The sequence below is a fragment of the Perognathus longimembris genome, chromosome 9, assembly GCF_023159225.1.
Source record: "Perognathus longimembris pacificus isolate PPM17 chromosome 9, ASM2315922v1, whole genome shotgun sequence".
In the NCBI taxonomy this organism is placed as follows: Eukaryota; Metazoa; Chordata; class Mammalia; order Rodentia; family Heteromyidae; genus Perognathus; species Perognathus longimembris.
In genome coordinates, this window is record NC_063169.1 from 72,190,435 (window position 1) to 72,212,515 (window position 22,081).

General features: G+C 39.8%; 1 protein-coding gene across 15 annotated transcripts in view; it reads left to right on the plus strand.

Annotated features, from left to right (window-relative positions):
* The window catches only part of Afdn (afadin, adherens junction formation factor), a 117,460-nt gene that overhangs the window by 61,161 nt on the left and 34,218 nt on the right, over positions 1-22,081 (plus strand). For 9 of the 15 annotated variants that reach the window (XM_048354440.1, XM_048354438.1, XM_048354446.1 and 6 more), the window contains exons 13-22: positions 3,125-3,186; positions 3,301-3,506; positions 5,357-5,377; positions 6,106-6,251; positions 7,243-7,337; positions 8,025-8,290; positions 9,905-10,048; positions 11,558-11,756; positions 16,143-16,246; positions 17,422-17,508. In XM_048354440.1, the coding sequence (XP_048210397.1) occupies positions 3,125-3,186; positions 3,301-3,506; positions 5,357-5,377; positions 6,106-6,251; positions 7,243-7,337; positions 8,025-8,290; positions 9,905-10,048; positions 11,558-11,756; positions 16,143-16,246; positions 17,422-17,508 (1,330 nt within the window). The remainder of the gene's footprint in view (positions 1-3,124; positions 3,187-3,300; positions 3,507-5,356; positions 5,378-6,105; positions 6,252-7,242; positions 7,338-8,024; positions 8,291-9,904; positions 10,049-11,557; positions 11,757-16,142; positions 16,247-17,421; positions 17,509-22,081) is intronic. The other 6 variants (XM_048354443.1, XM_048354448.1, XM_048354449.1 and 3 more) reach the window with 1 other exon arrangement.

Consider the following 22,081-nt stretch of genomic DNA (forward strand, 5'->3'; position numbering starts at 1 on the left):
GTGTATTGGCAGTAGGGAACTGGGGAGTTGATGTTTTGGAAAGGCTGTTCTGACTAATCCCTGGTAGAGATCTCGTAGCCAAGGCTGATTTCCCTGAGATATGAAGTAGTAATCATTAACTCTCATCTTCCAGCAGAGGGCACTGTGAAGTGTAAGATGTTAATGTCTCTTACACAATTTGAGAACTATTTCCACACTCATCAGGGAATTACAGGATTTTTATTTTATTATACAAGACTTATGTTGGTATATAGATTTTCTTACCTCACATAGAATTGATTAATTTTTCTATGTGCTCGTTTGGGGTAGTAAAGAGTAAGATGTCCAGAATGATAAATTGGTATTATAGTGAGTACTTATATTTAGTTATGAAGTGATTGCTTAATATTATAGTTTATAGCTCATAAATATTTGAATGAGTTTATTTGAATCTAGTTAGGGAGGAGAATGATGGCATATATAAGATTAACAAATACATTTAGTTTTTAATAGTATGTTAACGTAGTCATATGATGTAAATCGTAAAAAATTTTTGCCTAGCACAGTGGATCACACAACCTCACAAGAGGCTTTGGTGGTATGATCACTTGAGGCACAGCTGGGCAGAAAGCTTGACATACTGTCTGAAAAATAACCCCAAAGCACTCTAGGAGCAATTCAAGCATGAGAACATTTTCAGAGCCCTGAATTCTTACTCTTGAACCACATATACAGAAAACTATAACATATTCTAATTAAGTTGTTTAAAAGGACTAGATTGGTTTCTGAAGGCAGTAATTATTAAAGTTCTGTTAACTTGACTGGCATTAAGACTAGATGAAAACTCAAACTGTTCTTCCCATTCTTACTTTTTTTTCACTGCTTATATAACATATACTATATTGAAATAAGCAATACTTAATTTAACTCATGTAGTTATAAAATTTGAGTCACGATAATAAATATTTAAAACACTAATTTCATTCAAAGAAGAAAATCCTTTTGAATGATGAGAATGGTTTTTCTCTTGACTAGTTTCTTTTCTTTTTTCAGCTACTTCTGTTACCAGATTTGTTTAAATGATAAGTCATTTATAAAGGTTTTCCAGATCCATTTTATGAGACATTAAATAGAAAATGCCTGTGTAATTTTAGGTATCACTAAATATAACAGTACACATGCACGCACACACCACACACACACACACACACACACACAAAATAATTTAAATAATATTCTGTTTATACCACACACACACACGAACATTTAAATAATGTTCTGTTTCTAAGAACATTTTTGCTTTTCTAATTGTTCAGTTAAATTCAAATAATTAAAGAGTAGAAAATAAACTTAGAAGACTATAATTTGATGAAAAGAATACTTTTGCTTTTAATGATTATAATAGTTGTAAAAGAACATTATGGTTTTTTTTCATACTCATCTTTTGGTGCTTAGAAAAATATGAGGATAGGAAGACTGGTTGATGATGAAATAAAAAAAATTATTCCAGTCAGCCAATCTATAAGCCTATTAGCTCATTTCAGTCCTGAAGAAAAGCCTTTTATTCCTGAATTAACTTACTCAACAAGGGTAGGAATGATTCCACTTACTTGGCAACTAGCTCATCCCCACTGTCCAGTGACTAAATTGAAACGTGTCACTTCTGGAAGTGAGCACCACTCTCGGTCACTAGTGAGTAGGTCTGCTTCATGTGCCCCACTGGACCCTGTGCTGACTTCTACCTCACCAGACCCAGAGGTTGATTTGAATAGGTTTTGACCTTAGTTTGATTCCAGACCATATTTAAATTAATGCATATTTTCATTATGATGTTCAGTCATTGCCCACACTATTCAGTATTTAGTGAAGCTTACAGAAGGAAAGAACACAAATTCCTTGGCTTTTGCTATCAGGCTTGTAACTTTTTCAAAAGACAAGGTTTTAAGAATTTTTCCTAATCATCTCTGCTAAAGTTCAACTAAAATGATCATTATTGAAATTGTTCAGGAAGCTATCTCTTGTCTATTTGAATTTTATTAAAATACACATGCAGCTAATAGCAAATTAAGTTAGAATGATAATTTAATGGCCCTAATCACATGTCTAGGTGACAGGATGTTTACATTGAACATCTGTTACATTGTATTGTCTATTAAGAAAACAGGGCTAGGATGTAGCTCAGTAGCAAAGCACTTATCTAGCAAGTGCAATATCCTGGGTTCAATCCTCAGTATCAAAAAAAGAAAAGACAAAAAAAGAGATAGGATAGCTAAACCAGATTTCTAATTATTTCACACATTCTAGTCTGTGCTTAGCAGTAGCTTTCAAATGTCTTTTAACTATGATGACAGCACAAGATTGTTTTTACTCTGGTAGACACAACATGCCTAAGTACATATTCATAACTGAAAGAGGAATTTTGTAAGACATTGCTCATCCAATGCCTTAACTCTTGGGTCTTCCAGAAATAGAAATGTCCTTGACTTTTGAATTAATTTAATCACAAAACCTAGAAATATACTTTCAGGCTAAATTATGGAACTGATGTTAATGAAAATGAATTTACTAAAAAATGAATGAATACAATTTTTACCCCTTTAAAGGCACATATCACTATGAGCTTTGGAAAAGGATAATAATGAATGGCTAAAGAAAACCTGTGTACACTCTGTGTCTGTAGGGAAAGATAAACGGATGTCCTGGTTTTAGGACATGCTTTTCTTCATGCATGTTCAGTTTGTAGCTTACTAGTTCTAGGAAATGCTTTCTTCGATGCATGGCCAGTTTGTATTTGGCTTCACTGGTGTCTCAGTAGTGTCTTTTCCCTGTTACCCGAGCCATGGCTTGGCAGGTGCTAGACACCCTGACCATCATCCTAGATACAAAGTACTCATTAATAATCCAGAACCACGTGTAAGATCTGCTCCTTGATGGAAGTCTATATACATGAAGGAACCAGCCTTCTGTGAGGAATTGGGATAAGATCACTCCCAGTTCATTCATCTAATTGATTGAATAGGTTACATATGAGGCAAGTGGTGTGCTATCATTTTACATTGGAGAAAACTGTATGGGAACAAAATCTACTTATATTGTTAGCTGCTTTTGACTTTATTTTAAATGATGTCAATTTTTCTTCCTTTAGAACTCAAGATGCAACTGGGCCTGAATTGGTACTGCCTGCAAGCATCGAATTCAGGGAAAGTTGTAAGTAATTGTAACTTGGTTCTCCTGTTAGTGAATTATTTATTTCTTGTTGCATTCTTTACTGTATGATTTTTCACGGTTTTTTTTGTTTTTGTTCTTCTAATCCATTTATAGCTGAAGATTCCTTTTTATCTGCTATTATAAATTATACCAATAGTTCTACTGTCCATTTTAAGTTGTCTCCTACATACGTATTATACATGGCCTGTCGGTATGTATTGTCCAGCCAGCACAGACCTGACATCAGTCCTACAGAGCGCACGCACAAGGTCATTGCAGTGGTCAACAAGATGGTGAGCATGATGGAAGGTGTCATTCAGGTACGCACTAGCCCAGCAGGCCGCTGCTTGGATGTGTGGCTGCCTTTCCCTAAATACGTCCAGTCTGCTTGTCCTGAGAATAAACGTTAAATGTTAGACAAAGAACATAGAAAATTGTATATCTTTGAACAGTGAATGGAAATGTGAACTTTATTCTTTACTGTAAACTTCAGAACAAATGAAGACCAAACTGTATGTTTGTGACAGTATGGTGATGAGGAAGACATTAACATGGTAACAGTAGTTCTGAGAAAGTGTAGACACGATTGTGTGATGTTAGGATTTTCATTATTGAAACAATCCAGATAATGTAAAATCAGTTGCTTTTTTTCCCCCCAATAGATAGGAACATTTCTGTGATGCTGTGTGTCTCAAGTGCTGAGCAGCTTTCACTTCCAAAGCGTTTTCATTGCTTGAGTACAACCTGCCTGCCTTGTCTCTGGCACTCACTCTCTGAGAATTTTTTTCATGCATACGGAAGGCTCTTGCTCATTTTCTAAAGAGCCCGCTATAGTATGTTCAGTAGTTATTATTTTTGGTATCATATATAATATAGGAATTTTAGACATCATAACATATCTCTCACTTCAGATTAAGTAAGTTCTGTAATAAACCTGTTGTGAAGGTGGTTTATTTAGGAGATAAGGGTACTGTGTTAGAATGATGGTTTCTTTTAAGTGTTATATTGATGAACAATTGATAACATTGGTAGCTGTTCTTCATACTTACAAATAATTTGAAGATTAGTCTTGAATGTCTTTAAACATAAATTTATAGATTTTTTTGAAAGCTTTTCTGATTGTCCATGAATGCTTTTACTTAGCTATGGAACTAGCAATGTTAAGCCCTTTAGTTAGATGGTTTGTTTTTTTTTCTCCTGGCTAGATGATTTGAGGGAAACTGTGGTGATCTTTTCATTCCCTTGGGTGTGTGTTTTTTGTTGTTTGCTTTGTGTTGTCTTTTAAGTTTTTTTTTTTCTTCTTGAGGTAGGATCTTACTTTAAAACCCAACACTAGTCTTGAATTTCCCCTTTATTAGCCTATGTTGATCTCAAACTCAATGATCCTTATACTCCAGTCATTATTTTACTGGCATTATTGGCTTGTACTACTATGCCTTGGTTACTCAGAATTATTTTAAAAAGCAAAAACTTTCCAAAAATGCTGCTTTCACGTTTGAGTGATTAGCACAGTATACATTTGCTGGGGTTATAATTTTTCACTTAAGCTAGGAAGTAGGCAAAAAAGGAAGGTCATTTTATTTGGATACCTTTTTGTTCCTCTGGTATCCTTCTCTAAGCAAACATGAGTTTCCTTTTCATTTGTCATCTAAAGCCATTGTCTGTCTCCCATGTTGTTGGAGTCTGTAAAACCTCTTTGAGACTGTCACCCTCCTGCTACAGGCTGCCCTTGAGAACTCAGGGCAGCTGTCAGTCTTAAGACAAAGTTCAACTTCAGATTAGATTTAGAAAGACAAATAATTTACTCCTTTTAGCATAGATATAACTCTTTAGGCATTTTAAGTGCTCAGCTTTTACTTGGATTGTTTCTACTGGTCTTTTCTGTCTCTCTCATTCTTAAAATTAATTCAGGGGAATAATGAGCATAGTGTCATTTTAAAAGTTTGTTCACGTATTATGCCAATGTTAAGAACATAAGGCTAATGTTTTATGTACTTGCAAAGATGCTTCAGAACCATAAATGGAAATGCAATTTAGAAATGACATAACTAAATGTTGTGCTTTCGTGTCGTGCCTTCATGTTAGTGTTTTGATTTTTTTGACTATCATGATTGTTTACGAGTTTCTTTCTCTCGTTCTCCTTGATTTCCCTTCGTCTGTTTTTCTCCAGGAAGTAGACCAGGTTGATCAGGTAGGATATACTGCTGGGAGCTAATCCTAGCTGCGTTGGCTTAGCTGAGTTTCTCATGCTGCTTCCATGTCCAGTGTGATACTACAGCAACTGGACTGAACAGTTCATAACACTCATTCAGCAACTGAAACATGCAGTACTAAACCCCTTTTTGACTATGCAACTTTTATCGGCATTTCATAATTTCTGCTTAATGCACTTCAGTGTGGATATGAAATGACAAAAGTTCTGTTTCTTCTCTTTATTATTTATCCTTGGTTCCTATTCTTTGGATCTCATCTGAGGTTGCCTGGCCTGCACATGTGGTCGGGAGAGGATGCGATAGATCAGTACTTGATACTGAGTTGCATGGCATCTGCCAGTGACGACAAGTATCAGGGTGGCTGTGGGTTAACCTTGGATTCATGTGTGTATACCACACAGATTACCAGATAATGCACAATCTACAATTTGGTGTTGTATGATAGCTCTATTTCTTCGATAATTATGTAAATTACAGCGCATTGGACCCATGTATATGTGCATACATGTCCTAAGAAGTAGTTGCAGTGGTTGTTTGCTTCCCACTGCTCTCTATGCACCCAAATTCCTTTGCAAGTATCTGGTATCTGTGGTAAATACCTGGGTGAAGATGGCAAGGTACTGATCTGTCTTTGCAGCTTTTCAGGATCATTCCTGTTTATTTTTGTTTTTGTCGTGTTGCTTATGGAAATGTGTTCTATCCACAGAAACAAAAGAATATTGCTGGGGCCCTTGCCTTCTGGATGGCAAATGCATCTGAACTACTCAACTTCATCAAGCAGGACCGAGACCTTAGTCGGATCACTTTGGATGCCCAGGATGTCTTAGCACACTTAGTTCAGATGGCATTTAAGTATGAATGGCAGTTTTGTTTGTTTGTTTGGTTGGTTTGTGCCAATTCTGGGGCTTGAACTGAGGGCCTGGACACTTGTCCCTGAGCTTTTTTTGCTCAAAGCTAATGCTCTACCATTTGGGCCATAGTGTGGGCTCTCTCTCTCTACTTCCCCTCGCTTGGGGGGTCCTTTATCGCTCTCACGCAGGAGCGATAGCCACAGGAAGCCTCGGTGGTGTGTGGTCGCAGGGTGCCCCAAAACCGCCAAGAACGACATGGATGCGTGGGCTCCTGGAGAAAACCTCTAGGGCTTCTGTTTATTCAAATGAGGAGCCTCCCAGATATACCCCAAAGGCGGGCACAAGAGAGGGGCCCTTGATTGGTCCCAAGGAGCTGTCCCTCAAGTGATGTCAGGAGACTTCCTTTGTGGGCAGAGGTCCAGCCCCTCAAGGATGGGCCCCTGGGGTACCCCTCCGCCATAACACACATGCTAGCCCCAGGAACAGGGGCTTCTCTTCCTGTTAAAGACAGGAAGGGGAGGGACAGGCCGAGGTCAGCTGTGGCCCCTTAAAGGTGCAGCTGACCCCAACACCATAGCATTTTTTTTATGGTGCTTAATTGGAGATAAGAGTCTCAGTTTCCTGCCTGGGCTGTCTTCCAACCTCAGTCCTCAGAGCTCAGCTTCCTAAGTAGCTCAAATTACAGGTGTCAGCTACCAGTGCCTGGCTTGAATGGCAACTATTTTAGGATGACACTATTCTGTAATGAGTTAAATTATATGTTCCTATGTTCATTTTTCAAAGTCAATGGTAAAGCTTAATCAAAGACGAGTAATAAGAAGCATGAGCTAGTTGTGTTAAACTTAAGCATATTACATTTGGTAATCTATGTATCAAGAATACCAAGAATACAACTTCTGTTATTTTAATGGAAAACATTCTAAATCATTTCACTTGTCTGACAAAGAGCATTTTGTCCTGCTGAGATTATTCAATTGTTTATGTATTTGCAGGTACTTGGTTCACTGTCTTCAATCAGAACTTAATAACTATATGCCAGCCTTTCTTGATGACCCTGAAGAGAACAGTCTGCAAAGACCCAAAATAGGTTAGCTTATTCTTTGTGCTCATTCCCTTCTCGTTGTCCACATTTAACCTTGTCTTTAAGTTTCATATGTGGAAGAAGAGTGTCATAAATGCATGAAAAGTCTTAATAGATATAGCTGTCATTAAAAATACTTTCAAGTACTAATAGTTATGTTTATGCATAGTTCTCATTTTTGTTATGTCATGCTGGTTATACTTCAAGTGTCTTTTGGGTGAACTTAAACTGGAAAAGTGTTTAGCTAAAAACTTGGTTGTTTAAGGCTATATGTCATTGCTATCTGAGATTGACTTTTTTTGGGGGGGGGGGGCAGTCCTGGGGCTTGGACTCAGGATCTGAGCACTGTCCCTGGCTTCTTTTTGCTCAAGGCTAGCACTCTGCTGCTTGAGCCACAGCGCCACTTCTGGCCATTTTCTGTATATGTGGTGCTGGGGAATTGAACCCAGGGCCTCATGTATACGAGGCAAGCGCTCTTGCCACTAGGCCATATCCCCAGCCCGAGATTGACATTTTTTAAGTAATTCAGGAGCAGTTATTACTAAAACTGCTTGTTACAGTTCTTACTATAACTACATAGCTGTAATAACTAGAGTTATTATTGCTACTGTAACTATCTGTCAAGACCTCCTGTATCTCTGGAGGTTCTTGGTGACATTTGGTCCCTGTCTTTTCTTCCTGTGTTCTGGGCAGATGATGTGCTGCACACCCTTACAGGAGCTATGTCCCTGCTGCGGCGCTGCAGAGTGAACGCTGCCCTGACCATCCAGCTTTTCTCTCAGCTCTTCCACTTCATCAATATGTGGCTGTTCAACAGACTGGTGACTGACCCAGACTCAGGACTGTGCTCCCACTACTGGGGAGCCATTATCCGCCAGCAGTTGGGGCATATTGAAGCCTGGGCCGAGAAGCAGGGGTTGGAGCTAGCAGCTGATTGTCACCTGAGCAGAATTGTGCAGGTGTGTACATGTGCTTCCCACCCCAATGTATAGATATTATGATGTGTGTATTATCATGGTGAACGATAGACTCACTGTGGGACAATAATTAGTGATGGGCAAGAACTTGAATTCAGTAAAACCTCCACTGAACTGATATGGCAGTATCTGGGCTGCTATAACAAAGCACTGCCGAGTGACTTAACAGCAATTCACTACCTCCCGGTTCTGGAGGCAAGTAGTGGAGGAGTTGGCAGGGCTGGTTCCCTCTGAGGGCACCAGAGCACAATCAGTTCAGGCCTCTCCCCCAGCGTCTGTTGAATACATCACCCTGTAGATACATCCTAGTCTCTGCCCCATCTTCTCCATGTATGTATAAGGACCTCCAGATCTCAACCAGATTGCCCTTGTAAGGACCACATGTAAATGAGAACACTTTCTAAAGAGAGTAGAACTTTCAGATCATTAGAACTTCCAGGGACAGATGACCCTTTAACAGGTAGTTAAAGCAGTAAAATACAGATACCCTCGAGGAATCCTTTATGTTAACATCAGCAAGATGTATTTCAGGAAGCCCCTACTGAAAGATAAAAATGGACAATAATTAACTCTTAAGAATCGAAGTCAAGGCATATCCTAATAAATCAATGGCACCAAGGGAATTTTTCAAATAACCAAGACTACAAATTGCTATGTGTACCTGAGGAAATGGGCCATCAAGACCTAAAAATTTATGTACAGCTTTGATTCCTATTTTACCCCCTTTAAAGGGATTTAGGCTGGCCACTTGGTTATGACAGTCCTATAGCGAAGTTATCAGATCCCTGTGATTAGTAATATGCATTATTATGTAAATCCTTAAACTTTCAAAGAAAATTGTTGAAATAGGTTACTAATTGGATCTAATTATATATATGTTTTAGTAAAATCAAGAGTGTATCTGCCAGGCACTGGAAGCTTATACCTGTAATCCTTGCTACACATGAGGCTAAGAACTGAGGATTGCAGTTCAAAGCCAGCCCAGGCAGGAAACTGAGACATTTTAAAAATCTCAACCATCAAAAAGACAGAAGATGTGGCTGAAGTGGTAGAGCACTAATGTTGAGCAAAAAAGGTTAGGAATTAGCCCCCTAGATCTGAGTTCAAGCTCTCGGGCATGTGTATACACATACACACACAAAGAGGGTATCAAAATGATGCTTTTAGGGGCTGGGGATATAGCCTAGTGGCAAGAGTGCCTGCCTCGGATACACGAGGCCCTAGGTTCGATTCCCCAGCACCACATATACAGAAAACGGCCAGAAGCGGCGCTGTGGCTCAAGTGGCAGAGTGCTAGCCTTGAGCGGGAAGAAGCCAGGGACAGTGCTCAGGCCCTGAGTCCAAGGCCCACGACTGGCCAAAAAAAAAAAAAGAAAAAGATGATGCTTTTAGTATGTGTAGTGTTAAGTGTTTTAGTTATATATTCAAGATTAAACTGTTATTAGCTTTATAAATATTGTATAAAGGACTTTGGAGTACTGGGAATTTGAACCTAGGTCCTCTCAGAAGCTAATAGGTCTTTGTTCTACTAAGCTATATCTTCAGACCCAAAGAAAAATACTTTCAAATTATATTTTATGTCATTCTTTCCAATAGGCAACTACTTTACTTACTATGGATAAGTATGCACGTGATGACATTCCAAACATCAGTAGTACCTGCTTTAAGTTAAACTCTCTACAACTTCAAGCCTTGTTACAGAATTATCACTGTGCCCCTGATGAGCCTTTTATCCCAACGGTGAGTATTAGCTCAGCTACAAAAGTGTAGGCATGTTTGCACAGGGAAATTTGGGTGAAAGAAATGTAAGAAAAATTTAATTTGTTAATTAATCAGCTTATTTTAAATTGTCTTACAATATCTTCCTGTGGATATTGAACATCTAATTTAGTGCAAGAAGGAGAAGTTAACAGACATTTTAAATAGAAAGGGATTTAACTCTAAATCTTAATTGCGTCAGGGACCAAGCCTTTAATTCATTTTTTTTAGTAGACACTGGGTATCTAAACCAAAACCAGCTCTGCCTTGGGGATTGTTAATTAAATTGAGTGGATAGATGAACCAACATTCCATATTGAGTTATATACCATGAACAAAACAGGTAAAAAATAGCCAAAACCTAGAAATCACCCACTCAATAGAAAAGTAGTATATCAGTAAATCATGTCATAGTCTTATAAAGGAATACAATACTGCAATGAGAAAGAGTGGATTTTATAGCATATTAGAACATTATTATCTCAATCCATATGCAAAGTATACATGCAAACTTGCTTCCACTTGCTTGAAATTTAGGAATAAGACAAAATTACTAGTTATCAGCCTGGAGAGCCATGCCCTTGGAGGTAAAAAAAAAAAAAAACACCAAAAAAAAAACAGTGGTGGTAAAGAGTGAATAGGTTCTATTGGCCAGTATTTTCCTAAAGTAAAAGTGATAACTGAGTTGAGGGTCTCCATTATACAATAGCTATACAATTAGAACTTAAAAGTTCATAAGTCCTCTCTTTGTGTGTCTTGTATATTAATGAATTAATGATAGGCTTGTATGTGTGTGCATGTGCATGCATATGCTGGTATCAGGGCTTGAACTTGGCTTGGCCTACGTGCTGTCTCTAACCATTTTTGCTCAAAGCTGGCACTACCACACGAACTATCCTGTGGATTTTTCTTGCCCAGGCTGGCTTTGAACCATGATCCTCAGAACTCAGCCTATTGAGTAGCCAGGATTACAGGTGTGAGCCACCAGTGATGACAGTTAATATATCTTTAAATGCAAATTACCCACTGTACTTCAATATATTTCCAAATTGGGCAAAATACAATGTCGATACTTTATCCTGACTTTTGATATTTAACATAATAGGAGATTTTCCCAATGTCATTAAGCATTCTACAGAAATATGATTACTTACTGAATAACAAATATATTAATTATGTGGTTTGTTTTTTAAGTGACTGCTTTGGAAAAGGGAAACACATTTTTTGTGGTTAAATACTTTTTATGTAAAGCTATGAATATTGGAGAATTCCTCTTTTACTTCATATTTAAGATGTGAGAACCTTATGTGTGTGCTTTACAGAACAGATTTTGAGTGTAGTTTTGAGTGTTCACACCTGTACCCTGAATGGACATCTCTGAATAGTGGATCTTTGAGATAGCATGCTGTGGTGAGCAAGTAACTTTTGCTGTCATGAACCTCATGCTCAAGTCAGTGAGCATCTTGTGATTCAAAATATGTTTTCTCATAGGAACTTATAGAAAATGTGGTAGCTGTTGCTGAAAACACAGCTGATGAGCTTGCCCGCAGTGACGGCAGAGAGGTGCAGCTGGAAGAGGACCCTGACCTGCAGTTGCCTTTTCTTTTGCCAGAAGATGGCTATTCCTGTGATGTCGTGAGAAACATTCCCAATGGTTTACAAGAGTTTTTAGATCCTCTATGCCAGAGAGGTAAGTGCCTGGTACTACTTATCATGCCTGAGTCTCGAGCTGCAGCCCAGGTTCAGCTGAGTTTTGCTCATTCCCTGTCTGAATGGCTGACCATTGCTGTGGGGGTGTACCTGTCTCCTGAGGAGGCTGTGTTCCCGTGTCTGAAGTATTTCACAGGAGACACGTTCAGACACAAGTCTGCATGGGTATACTGTGGCCCTTCTGTGAGCTGCTCTGCCTACCCTACATGTTATTGTGGTAACAGAGCTTTTGGGTGTCCCTCTCTTCTAGCATTTTATGGTATCATGGTAACAGGAGGCCTTTGGGTGCTCCTCCTAGTGTTTCATGAGTCTAGTAAATCGAGCCATCCCCTTAGGAGCCATATTCTCTGCATTGGTGCCAACTAGCAAAGCAGTAAAGTGCCACACAGACTACCTCAGTTCCAATCCCAATTCTGCTACCTGCCAGCTGTGCTGTTAGGTTACCTTTGCCGCGTGGACTGGGAGGTCACTGTGAGGGTTGGGTGGGCTGCCCGTGTGGTGAGAGCTCTGTGAGTGCTCAGTGCTGTGGAGCTCCTGCTGGAGCCCCCATCTCAGGCCAGCATGTACCAACTTGCGTTATGCTGTGCACTGTACACGCTGTCTAGTGGACATTGTTACTATGTATGGAAGGGCGCATGCACTGTAGACATTTCTCTGACCACATTTGACCTGTGCTACCTTGTCTTGCCTGGTATAAAACACTGATTGAAAAAAAAAACAAACTCTTAGGCTGGGCACAGTGGCTCAAATCTCAGCTCTAAGAGGCTCTAGGTGGAGGATTGTTGTTGAGGCCAGCCAGCTCCAAGTAAAATGTGGACCCTACCTGAAAAAACTAGAGCAAAAAAAGGCTTGAGATGTGACTCAAGTGATTCCAGGAGCACCTACCTAGAAAGTTCAAATCCCAGTGCCTCTAAAAAGAAACCCAGTTATTCCCAGTGTATGAGCTTTTAAATTAACACAAATTTCAATTTTGACTCTTAATACTTTTTTATAATGTAGAGAACAGCTCAGTGAGTAGAAATATTGATCCAAATATTGGAGTTCACATAAAGACTAAACAGTGAAAGTAAGAGGTTGTGCCCTAGGTAGGTAAACTCAGGAGTTTGATCATTTTAACTTCAGTGAATATTTCACTGTCCACTTAGGTATTTTATATCTTCAAAGCCATCAAAATTTCTTATAGCAAAAACAAATAAATAAAAACAAAAACCTGTCAGCCAGGCGCCAGTGGCTCACACCTGCATGTAATCCTACCTACTCAGGAGCTGAAATCTGAGGATTGCATTTCAAAGCCAGCCTGGGCAAGACAGTCCATGAGACTCTCACCTCCAGTAAAAGGCCAGAACTAGCACTGTAGCTCAAGTAATAGAGCATTAGCCTGGAGCAGAGGAAGCTCAAGGAACAGTACCCAGGCCCTGAATCCAAGCCCCAGGACCGGAAAAAAAAATTAAAATTGTATCAAAACAACTGCTGCTGCTTTTCATGAAATGTGTTGTTCTCAGAATAGGTAGCGGGAGCTGCAGCCCTCCCAGCTGCTGCGGTGCTCGGAGGGGAGGAGGGCGGTGACGTGGGAAGCCCGGTGAGAGAGGTGAGGAGGTAGAAGCAGGTGTAGTAGGGACACCCCTCCCTTCGGTTTTGGCACGCACTCTACCCAGGCGCAGGCAGGAACAGGAGGCCCAGGCTGTAGCGTGTTGTCCCAGCAGGCACACCCCTGGTCTGGCATTCTGGATCATTCTTTGCTCTGTTGGTGTTCCCTGGCTGGTGGGCCCACAGATAGCAAGGATGTCACTGAGCTTCCAGAAAGTGTTTTATCCTGAGTACCACATCTCAACAGTCTGTAAGCCACAACCTGCTTCACTCCCCCATTTTTTCCTTACAGCAGCAGCTCTCTGACACTTTCTTTACCCCACTTTTGCTCTGCTTAACCTCCCAGTGCTGTCAGCTCTTAATGTGGTTAGGACTCTGAGTTCTGTGTCTTCACAGTAAGAGGTGAGCACTGTGTCTTCACACAGTGTGAGTTCTGTGTCTTCAAGTGAGTTAGGTGTGCTGTAACTTCACAGTGGTGTGTGAGTTCTCTGTTTTCAGAGTCAGGTATGAATTCTGTTGTCTTCAGTGTTTCTACATTGTGTTTCTACAATGAGGTCTTTGCGGTGAGATGTGAATGCTCTGTCTTCCAGAGACAGTGTGAATGCTCTATCACTTAATTTTCTGTCTACACAGTTAGCTTGAGTTTTTGGATCTTGAGCTTGGATAGGCTTTCTTTTTACTCACACCCAAGAGTATCTACCACTTGCCGAGCTCTCACTCTTTAATTAATAATTATGAAACCATTAAGCAGCGAGACTAATTTGCTAGCATAATACGAATGTATATTATTCACAGCATACAAACACTAGCCAGCTTGTCATATTTTTAACACAGCTAACATTTACCCACATGGAAATATTGATGTCTTCACTTGTTGAATTCTTTGTAAGTTCAGGTATGCGTTCATGCTTGTAGAGAGCCCATGTGAGCTTCTTGGGGCCCACATGCATTTCTCACTGCCTTTTAAAAGAATTATAAAGGGTTTGATATTTACAACCATAGTGTTTTAAATTCTTCTTTCACACTGATTACAGAACTACCACGAATTCTTAATTCCTTTTGTTTCACTATACAGTGCAGTTCTGTGAGAGAGACTATAAAAAACAGCCTGTACTTCTAAGTGTGCTGAGATACCTACCTTAAGCAATAAATAATAAGCTTTTCATTAGCAGTGTGAGCCACAGCGTGTTATAGAAATCTATTATTTGGAAAATATAAGACCATAATATATAACTGTTGGAGTTTCAAAAACCTGGGAAAGTTTGTGAGTCCCTAAGCAATAGAAGGAAATGTAGATTGTAGTTATAGTTTAATGGAATTGGGTTTAGATAGTGAGCTTTTCAACATAGAGTAAAAGTAAGATTATTTATATATTTTTATTTTAATATTTTTATTTTTTTGTGTGCTAGTCCTGGGACTAGAACTCAGGGCCTGGGCACTGTCCTTGAACTTCTTGCACTCTGTCACTTGAGCCACAGCTTCACTAGAGGTGATTAATTGGAGATAAGAGTCTCATGGATTTTTCTGCCCAGGCTGGCTTTGAATTAGAATCTTGAGGTCTCAGCCTCCTGAGTAGGTAGGATTAAGATGCGAGCCACTGGGGCCTAGCTAAATATATCTTTTTCTGCCTCTTTAACCCAAAATACTCTTGTCATAAGTGCTCAAAGATAGTTCACATGACCCAAGGGTGAGCAAGACCTCATGTGGCCAGCGGTGGCTTTGGCCGTGCACTCCACACTGCACAGTCTTCATCAGCAAGGGGAAAATGGAAAACAACCGTCCTGTAGAAAATTTAGAGTGATGCAAGGACCACACGATAGAAGTTTGTCAAAAAATCAAGACTAGACTAAACGGAAGTTGACATGTTTAAAAAACTTGTATTTACAAATATGTCATTTGTATTTTATGAGGATGTCAGAAATACTCTATTTTTTTTTCTAGTGGTTCTGGAGATTGAACCCAGGACCTTATATATACTAGGCAAACACTGTATCACAAAATTATAATTCTACCCTAAAAAGAATTCTCTAAAAACATAAAATGATTCTAAATTTTATTGCAAAAATTTAAATGACTATGACCTTAAAATGCAATTTCAACAAAGAGCAATGAGAAGGAACCCACCCCATCCAAGAATTATGTACAAGTCAGATAATATTTTTAAGACATTTAACAATGTCCGTTGTGTACCAGGTTCAGGCATTGCGTGTGTCCTTCTCTGGTTCCCTTCTTCATTCCATTCTTTTATAAAGTATCTATTCTGAATGTCACCGAGGATCCCCTAGTCTCCTAAATGTTATTGAGGGTCTCCTCATCTACTGAATGTCATTGAGCATCTCCTAATCCAGTATAGTCGATAGTCCTGCAAGGAAGTAGTTCCAGGGCAATTCAGTGATTTCTCATAGAAGAAAGAAAAAAGTTCTTTGAACACAGAAGGAAAGAGCCAATTTCACTTCTCATCTTGGTGTTGAAATCCTGTTGGGTCACAATAAGCATCCTTTTAAATGGTTAGTAAATTAATTTTTGGAAGTGACAAAAATAAACTTTGTCATTAAGATACTAAGTAATTGGCCTGTTATGGGTGGCACATGCCTGTTATACCAACACTTGAGAATCTGAAATCGGAAGATCATGAGTTTCGGCTACGTCCTGGGATAAATGGTGAGTTCCTCAAACACACAGCAGAAAAATAGGTACATGAACATTTATGTGTGGGCAGTTGAAAAGTGTGTTGAGCCACATACCTTTCCGTTTTATAATTTGTCTGTCTTCTCTGTAGGATTTTGCAGATTAATTCCTCATATACGTTCGCCAGGAACTTGGACGATATATTTTGAAGGTGCAGATTATGAAAGTCACATTATGCGTGAAAATACAGAACTGGCAAGTATTTAAAGAATGGTAGATGGATTAGAATACAAAATGTATTCCTAATCACCTGAAGATTTAATGCAAATTTATTCTTTGCTTACACTGAACACTGATGTAAAAGGAAAACTTTTAAAGTCATTTAAAAATAACTCAAACCTCTTAATATGATGATTAACATATATGTTATTCCCACCTACCCATGTCTGTATAGTTTTGGGTCTAAACAAATAGTACTTTTAAAAATAAGGAATATTTATGCTCACAGTTATATTAACCTTCAGACATATTGTCAGAACATTAATGTATAGTCTTAACAGAGTTTCTTAAGAAAATTTTTTTCTAGAAAGTTCTTTGTCCTATATATATTATTTGCTAATATTTTGTAATACAGTGAACCTGCTTTATTTGCAGATTTACTTCATACGTATTTTTTTGTCAAAACGATGAAGTCAAAAGATATTTTAAAAACAAAAATTTCCACATGAGAACTATATGGTACAGTTTTATACAAAGTTCTCATTCAGTGCTGCATTATTTGTTTTCAAACTGTGAGTGATCTGAGTGTTTCTGTGCCTTTAACTTTGTGAAAATCTGTCTCCCAAAAAGTAAGGCAAAAGTTAATGTGCGCATTTAAGTGATAAAGTGAAAATTTAGATCAGTGGAAATTGGACATTATGGGAAAAAGTCAAGCATTCCTAGTACAATTCTGAAATGTTTGCATCCTGAGCATTCTAGTTTTTCCTCACTTTGAGTCAGTGTCACTGGTCTCATATACCTGAAAATACCAAGAGTCAAGTATTTTGTATGATTTGAAGTAGTAATGAGGCCTTTCATACATCTTGGGCATCTTGGGGAATTTTTTACTTTGTTTCACACAGTTTTAGACAAAAATTTTCCTATATTTGGTTTGTTAATATAAAACTATAAACATATTGAGACAGTTTATGCTAAAGTTTCATTGCACTTCTCTCCAATACTGCACAAATTAGTATCTGAAGAATTTACATTTAATTACCTAAAGCTCCCCATTTCAAGACTTAATATTATCGGTAGCTATTTCCATAGATACAAAGTTGTGGATCTCTTTTACTCTTTCTCTTTCCATTTATAATGCAGTCGACTAGCTTTTACTCTGTGGAAGTACTTTCATTATGGTCAGAAAGTAAGCTTCTGTGTTCTTTCTTTAGGCTCAGCCTCTGAGGAAGGAACCAGAAATCATCACTGTGACCCTAAAAAAGCAGAATGGAATGGGCCTAAGCATCGTTGCAGCAAAGGTAGGGACAATGAGCCCTAGAGAATGTACCCACCCCTGATTCGAGTCAGCAAGGGCTGGTGTGAGGGTGCTCTGCTACCCATGTGGATAGCATGTGTGTTCTACTTCTGGGCAAAGGGCTCCATAAAAGAAGCCACTACACTGCTGAAGTTCACTGAATGGTGAGCTTCTGGGCTGAGTAGGACCTGAGACCCAGCAGTCTCAAAGAAGCTATGTTAAAGGTAAGCCTTGTCAGCACAGTAGCGAAAGGATCTTAGCTGTCACTTTGCCACAATAGATGTCAGATCTTAACCACCTTGAGTGCAAGCAGGGGACCAGAGGACCCAGTAACCCAAGCAGGCTTCAGGTTCTTGCCTCCAGGCATTCCTTTCCAGAGGATGGATTGAAGCTTAGGAGATGACTGCGTATCATTCTAGTGGGTGCTTACTGGTCCACTACCCTCTTGGAACCCTTAGAACTTGAGCCCCTTCACCCTGCTGTGTAGCAATGTGCATGCATGCACGTGCGTGCACACACATATACACACACAGATCTTTTTCTGTCAGCTATAGGAAATTAATACTGTCACTTAAAGCTTCTTACAGAAAGTATTGGGACTGCAGTGTGAGGTTTGCTTGTATTGAACTTCAGTTTGGAGACAGATATTTTCATTGGAGCATGATTTTTTAAGTTAATCTTAATGGCTAACATTTTAATCAACTCTGCTAATACCTGGCTTAAAACAATACTTTAGCAGCTATTTCTAAAGAATATATGGCTAACAAACACCATTTAGTAATACGAAAGAACCTTCTGAATTGCACATTGCTGATGTAATCTGAGAAATATGCTTAAATTGAATTCTCTCTCGAGTTTTAAAGTTAGTTATGTATGTACCAGAATTTTTTTGGGTTGTTGTTGTTTTTTGCCAGTCCTGGGCCTTGGACTCAGAGCCTGTGCACTGTCCCTGGCTTCTTTTTGCTCAAGGCTAGCATTCTGCCACTTGAGCCACAGCACCAGTTCTGGCCATTTTCTGTATATGTGGTGCTGGAGAATCGAACCCAGGGCTTCATGCACTCTTGCCACTAGGCCATATTCCCAGCCCCTCGAATTTTACTGTTATGGATATGAATTAGAGGTAAAGAGACTGTCATTTGATATCTTACCATTTTCATTAAGATTGTACTACGTAAGCCTCCCCTCCCTTCTGACTTAGAAACTTTCCATTTCCTATGAGGCATAGAGGCAGATATGAAGTCAGCATTGCACAAAACCTATGCAAGATGAGGACCGTGCAACAGCCTGGGGTCGTGGCTCTTAAAAGTAGAAGCAGGCAGGTAGCAAGCTGACAGGTGCGGTAAGCACACAGGCCTTCTTCCTATGGGACATTTGCGTGTAATGCTCCTATTCTTGGAATCCACCTGAGATCAGGGCCAGAGGATGGCTAGTTCAAGACTAGCTTGGGCTATATATAAAAAACAAACATCGTCATTAAAAACAACATCATTAAAAACAACAACACCCTTGTATTCTACTCTTCCAGGATTTCCCTGTTAGCTCACATTTCCTGTCATTGTCCCAGAGTCCGAGCAGGTGCCTCTTTACTTTCCGTTCATATACTTTACACAACTGGAATTCATCATTAAGATTGTCATCTCTGTAGTATTTTCTCTCTACCATCTCTACTTCCTAATACAATCCCAGCTATATAGCAGAGTGAAATATTTGTTGACAAAATTGAATACTTTCTTTAATTTTAAAGAATGAGCATTTTCTTTTCTGTCATGTATTTTTGAAGTTAATTTATTTACTATAATAAATTGTCTATATGGTAAAATAACACTGAGTTAGCTATGAGGAAAATTTTATTCATACCAAGATCCAGTATAAATTCCATAACACCTTTAACATTTGAACATTGTAGAATCATGGGAGGTGGATTTTAATGAAAGTTAAAGCAGACATGGGTCATCTTGAAAGAAGTGACATTTCAGCTAATGCCTGAAATACAAGTGCCTAGGGAACAGACGTGAGAGACGTATGTGGAGGGTGAGAGTGATGACACAGGCAGATAAAAACAGACAGGTTGTATGTGCTGTTTACATAGCTAGTTGTCAGAGCTCTGGGTGGACACACAGACAAGCTTGCACTTCATCTTGTCTGTCTGCACTGTGGAGAAATGAGGGGTTTGGAACAGAGGAGAGGGTGGTGGCACTGGCATTTGGGGAAGCCTGCTCTGGGCACGTGGAACAGGAATGATGAGGAGAGCCTGGGACTGTGGACAAGCTGTCTGCAGGATGAACCTGTGCGTCCATCATGCACGACGTTCCAAGTCCTGTGGAGTCACCCATGACAGGCCCTGGGCAGACGAGAGCCTCCCATCCTCACAGTCCAGAATTCCGTTTGTCCCTGTCATCCTGCTCACAGGCCACACCTCAAAACATTGAGAAGTATGAAAAGAAGAGCATCAGCATAGCACTAGTTTTCCTGCTTGCTTATAGAATCAGTACATATTTTCAGGAGGGAATGTACATGCACACACACATGCATGTGTACCCATACATATCAGGATCAACTCCATGTACTCTAGTAGATATTAATGGACTTAATTCTGGGTATGCAGCTCAGTAGTGGAACACTCACCCAACATACACAAGGCTCTGGCCCATTACTGCAAGGAAAAGTGAAACAGTCTTAGTTTCTGTTCTTCCTATTATATATATATAGTCTTTTTAAAATCACTGTTTTGCTTTGTTTTCAAGTCTCTCAATCCAAAACAACTTGCTTTGTATGGATTCAGGTCTGTTTTCTGGTTTCTGGTCTGGTGTCCTGACACAAAAGAAGCCTCATTTCTTTACATTACAGAGAGAGAAGGGAACTTGGCTTTACTCAGACTCCTTGTCTTCTGTGTCCTCTGGCTGTTTGTCTGAATGTTGACCTCTGTCCTTGTTAGGTGTCAGGTGGACAGCTAGGACAGAAAGCCAAGCTGAAACAGCACAGCCTTTGTTCACTTACATGAAAGTGTAGGCTAAAGAAAAGGGCATTGCCCCCACGCTCTGTTTTCCCCAGGGTAGTTCAGGTTGAGATAATGAACAGGTGGCAGATGGTGAAACCTGTCACTGTAAGGAGCCTTGCAGGAAGGCTTGAGAGGAGAGAAGCAAAGGAGGCACCTGGCTCAAGTATACAGCTGAGGCTGGAGAGCCTCAGTGGCGATGGCCCTAGTCCTGAGATGCACCGCTCCTGAATTGCTGGCACCTGGCAGCTACCCACAGGTGCCCTGTGTGGCTGCATGGTTGTGGCACACCCGGTTGGTAGCCCTGCATTTGGTCACTTCTAGCCTCAGCTGTCACTCCTTTTGTTACCACTTGTTCACAAGCAAGGAAACTTGTTGAGAAAAATAGCCTTCTCTATATGTTTGGTAAAGCAAAGTTGTGTCATAGATGAAGTGATGAAATCCTTGTCCCTACTCAGTTGTGGTAGGAGGATACCTTGGGTATTGATATGGCACAAGTACTGATCTTCATCAGCCTCACAGAATCTTCAGGAATCTGCAGTGGTACAAAGACCAGGTTCTTTATATTTTTACTAGTATTACAATAAATGTAACAAGAAAGTAGTGGCTTAACTGTTAAAATAATATTTACTCAAAAAGAGACTGTTGACTGTCTGTGGTGTGCAAGGTAAAGTGTGATTCTTCACTTTTTAATCTTCTGGGATTTTTTTCCCCTGGTTCCTATATAAAGAAAGGTATTTCAAAAGATCCATAGAAGAGGCTGGGGAGCAGCAGTGTTAATCATGTTCCTAACTATAATACAATTTTAATCATAGAGCGATCATAGAGTTTGGTAAGAACCCAGAGTTAGACACAAGTCTAGAGAAAGTGTTTTTTTTTCCCCAACCAAATATGATGTGCAGTCTTTTCAGGACCCACCCTTCTCCAACTCCTGAGGTAACTTCTCCCCTGCTGTCCCTCACTCAACAGTCTACCCATCACAGGTTCTCTGGAAAGAAAGGGACCAGGACAGCTGATGGCTCAGAACAGCTTCTCCAAACAGCATGGAGACCTTAGGAGCCCTTTCCTGCCTCACACAGTCTCAGCAGGAGGTGGGGGTCCTCAGGAGGAGTGGTGCTGCCCAAGCCTTTCCCCCTTTCTCCTAAATTTGGAGTTTTCACTTTGTTCTTGTTTGACGTCTTCCAGTGTTTTCCACACTAAAAATGTACATAAACTTAAAGCTAGAAGTGGTACAGAGGGGCCGGGAGTATGGCCTAGTGGCAAGAGCGCTTGCCTCCTACACATGAAGCTCTTGGTTCGATTCCCCAGCACCACATATATGGAAAATGGCCAGAAGGGGCGCTGTGGCTCAGGTGGCAGAGTGCTAGCCTTGAGCGGGAAGAAGCCAGGGACAGTGCTCAGGCCCTGAGTCCAAGGCCCAGGACTGGCCAAAAAAAAAGAAAAAGAAGTGGTACAGAGTTTCTGAAAAAAAGAATGGCCCTAAGATAGTGAATTTATCAGCTTAAAAATAGATTTAGTAAGATTAAGCATAGGTTTAATTCTCATGAAGTCTTTACCTAGCAAAATGTTGTTGTTCTGCCAA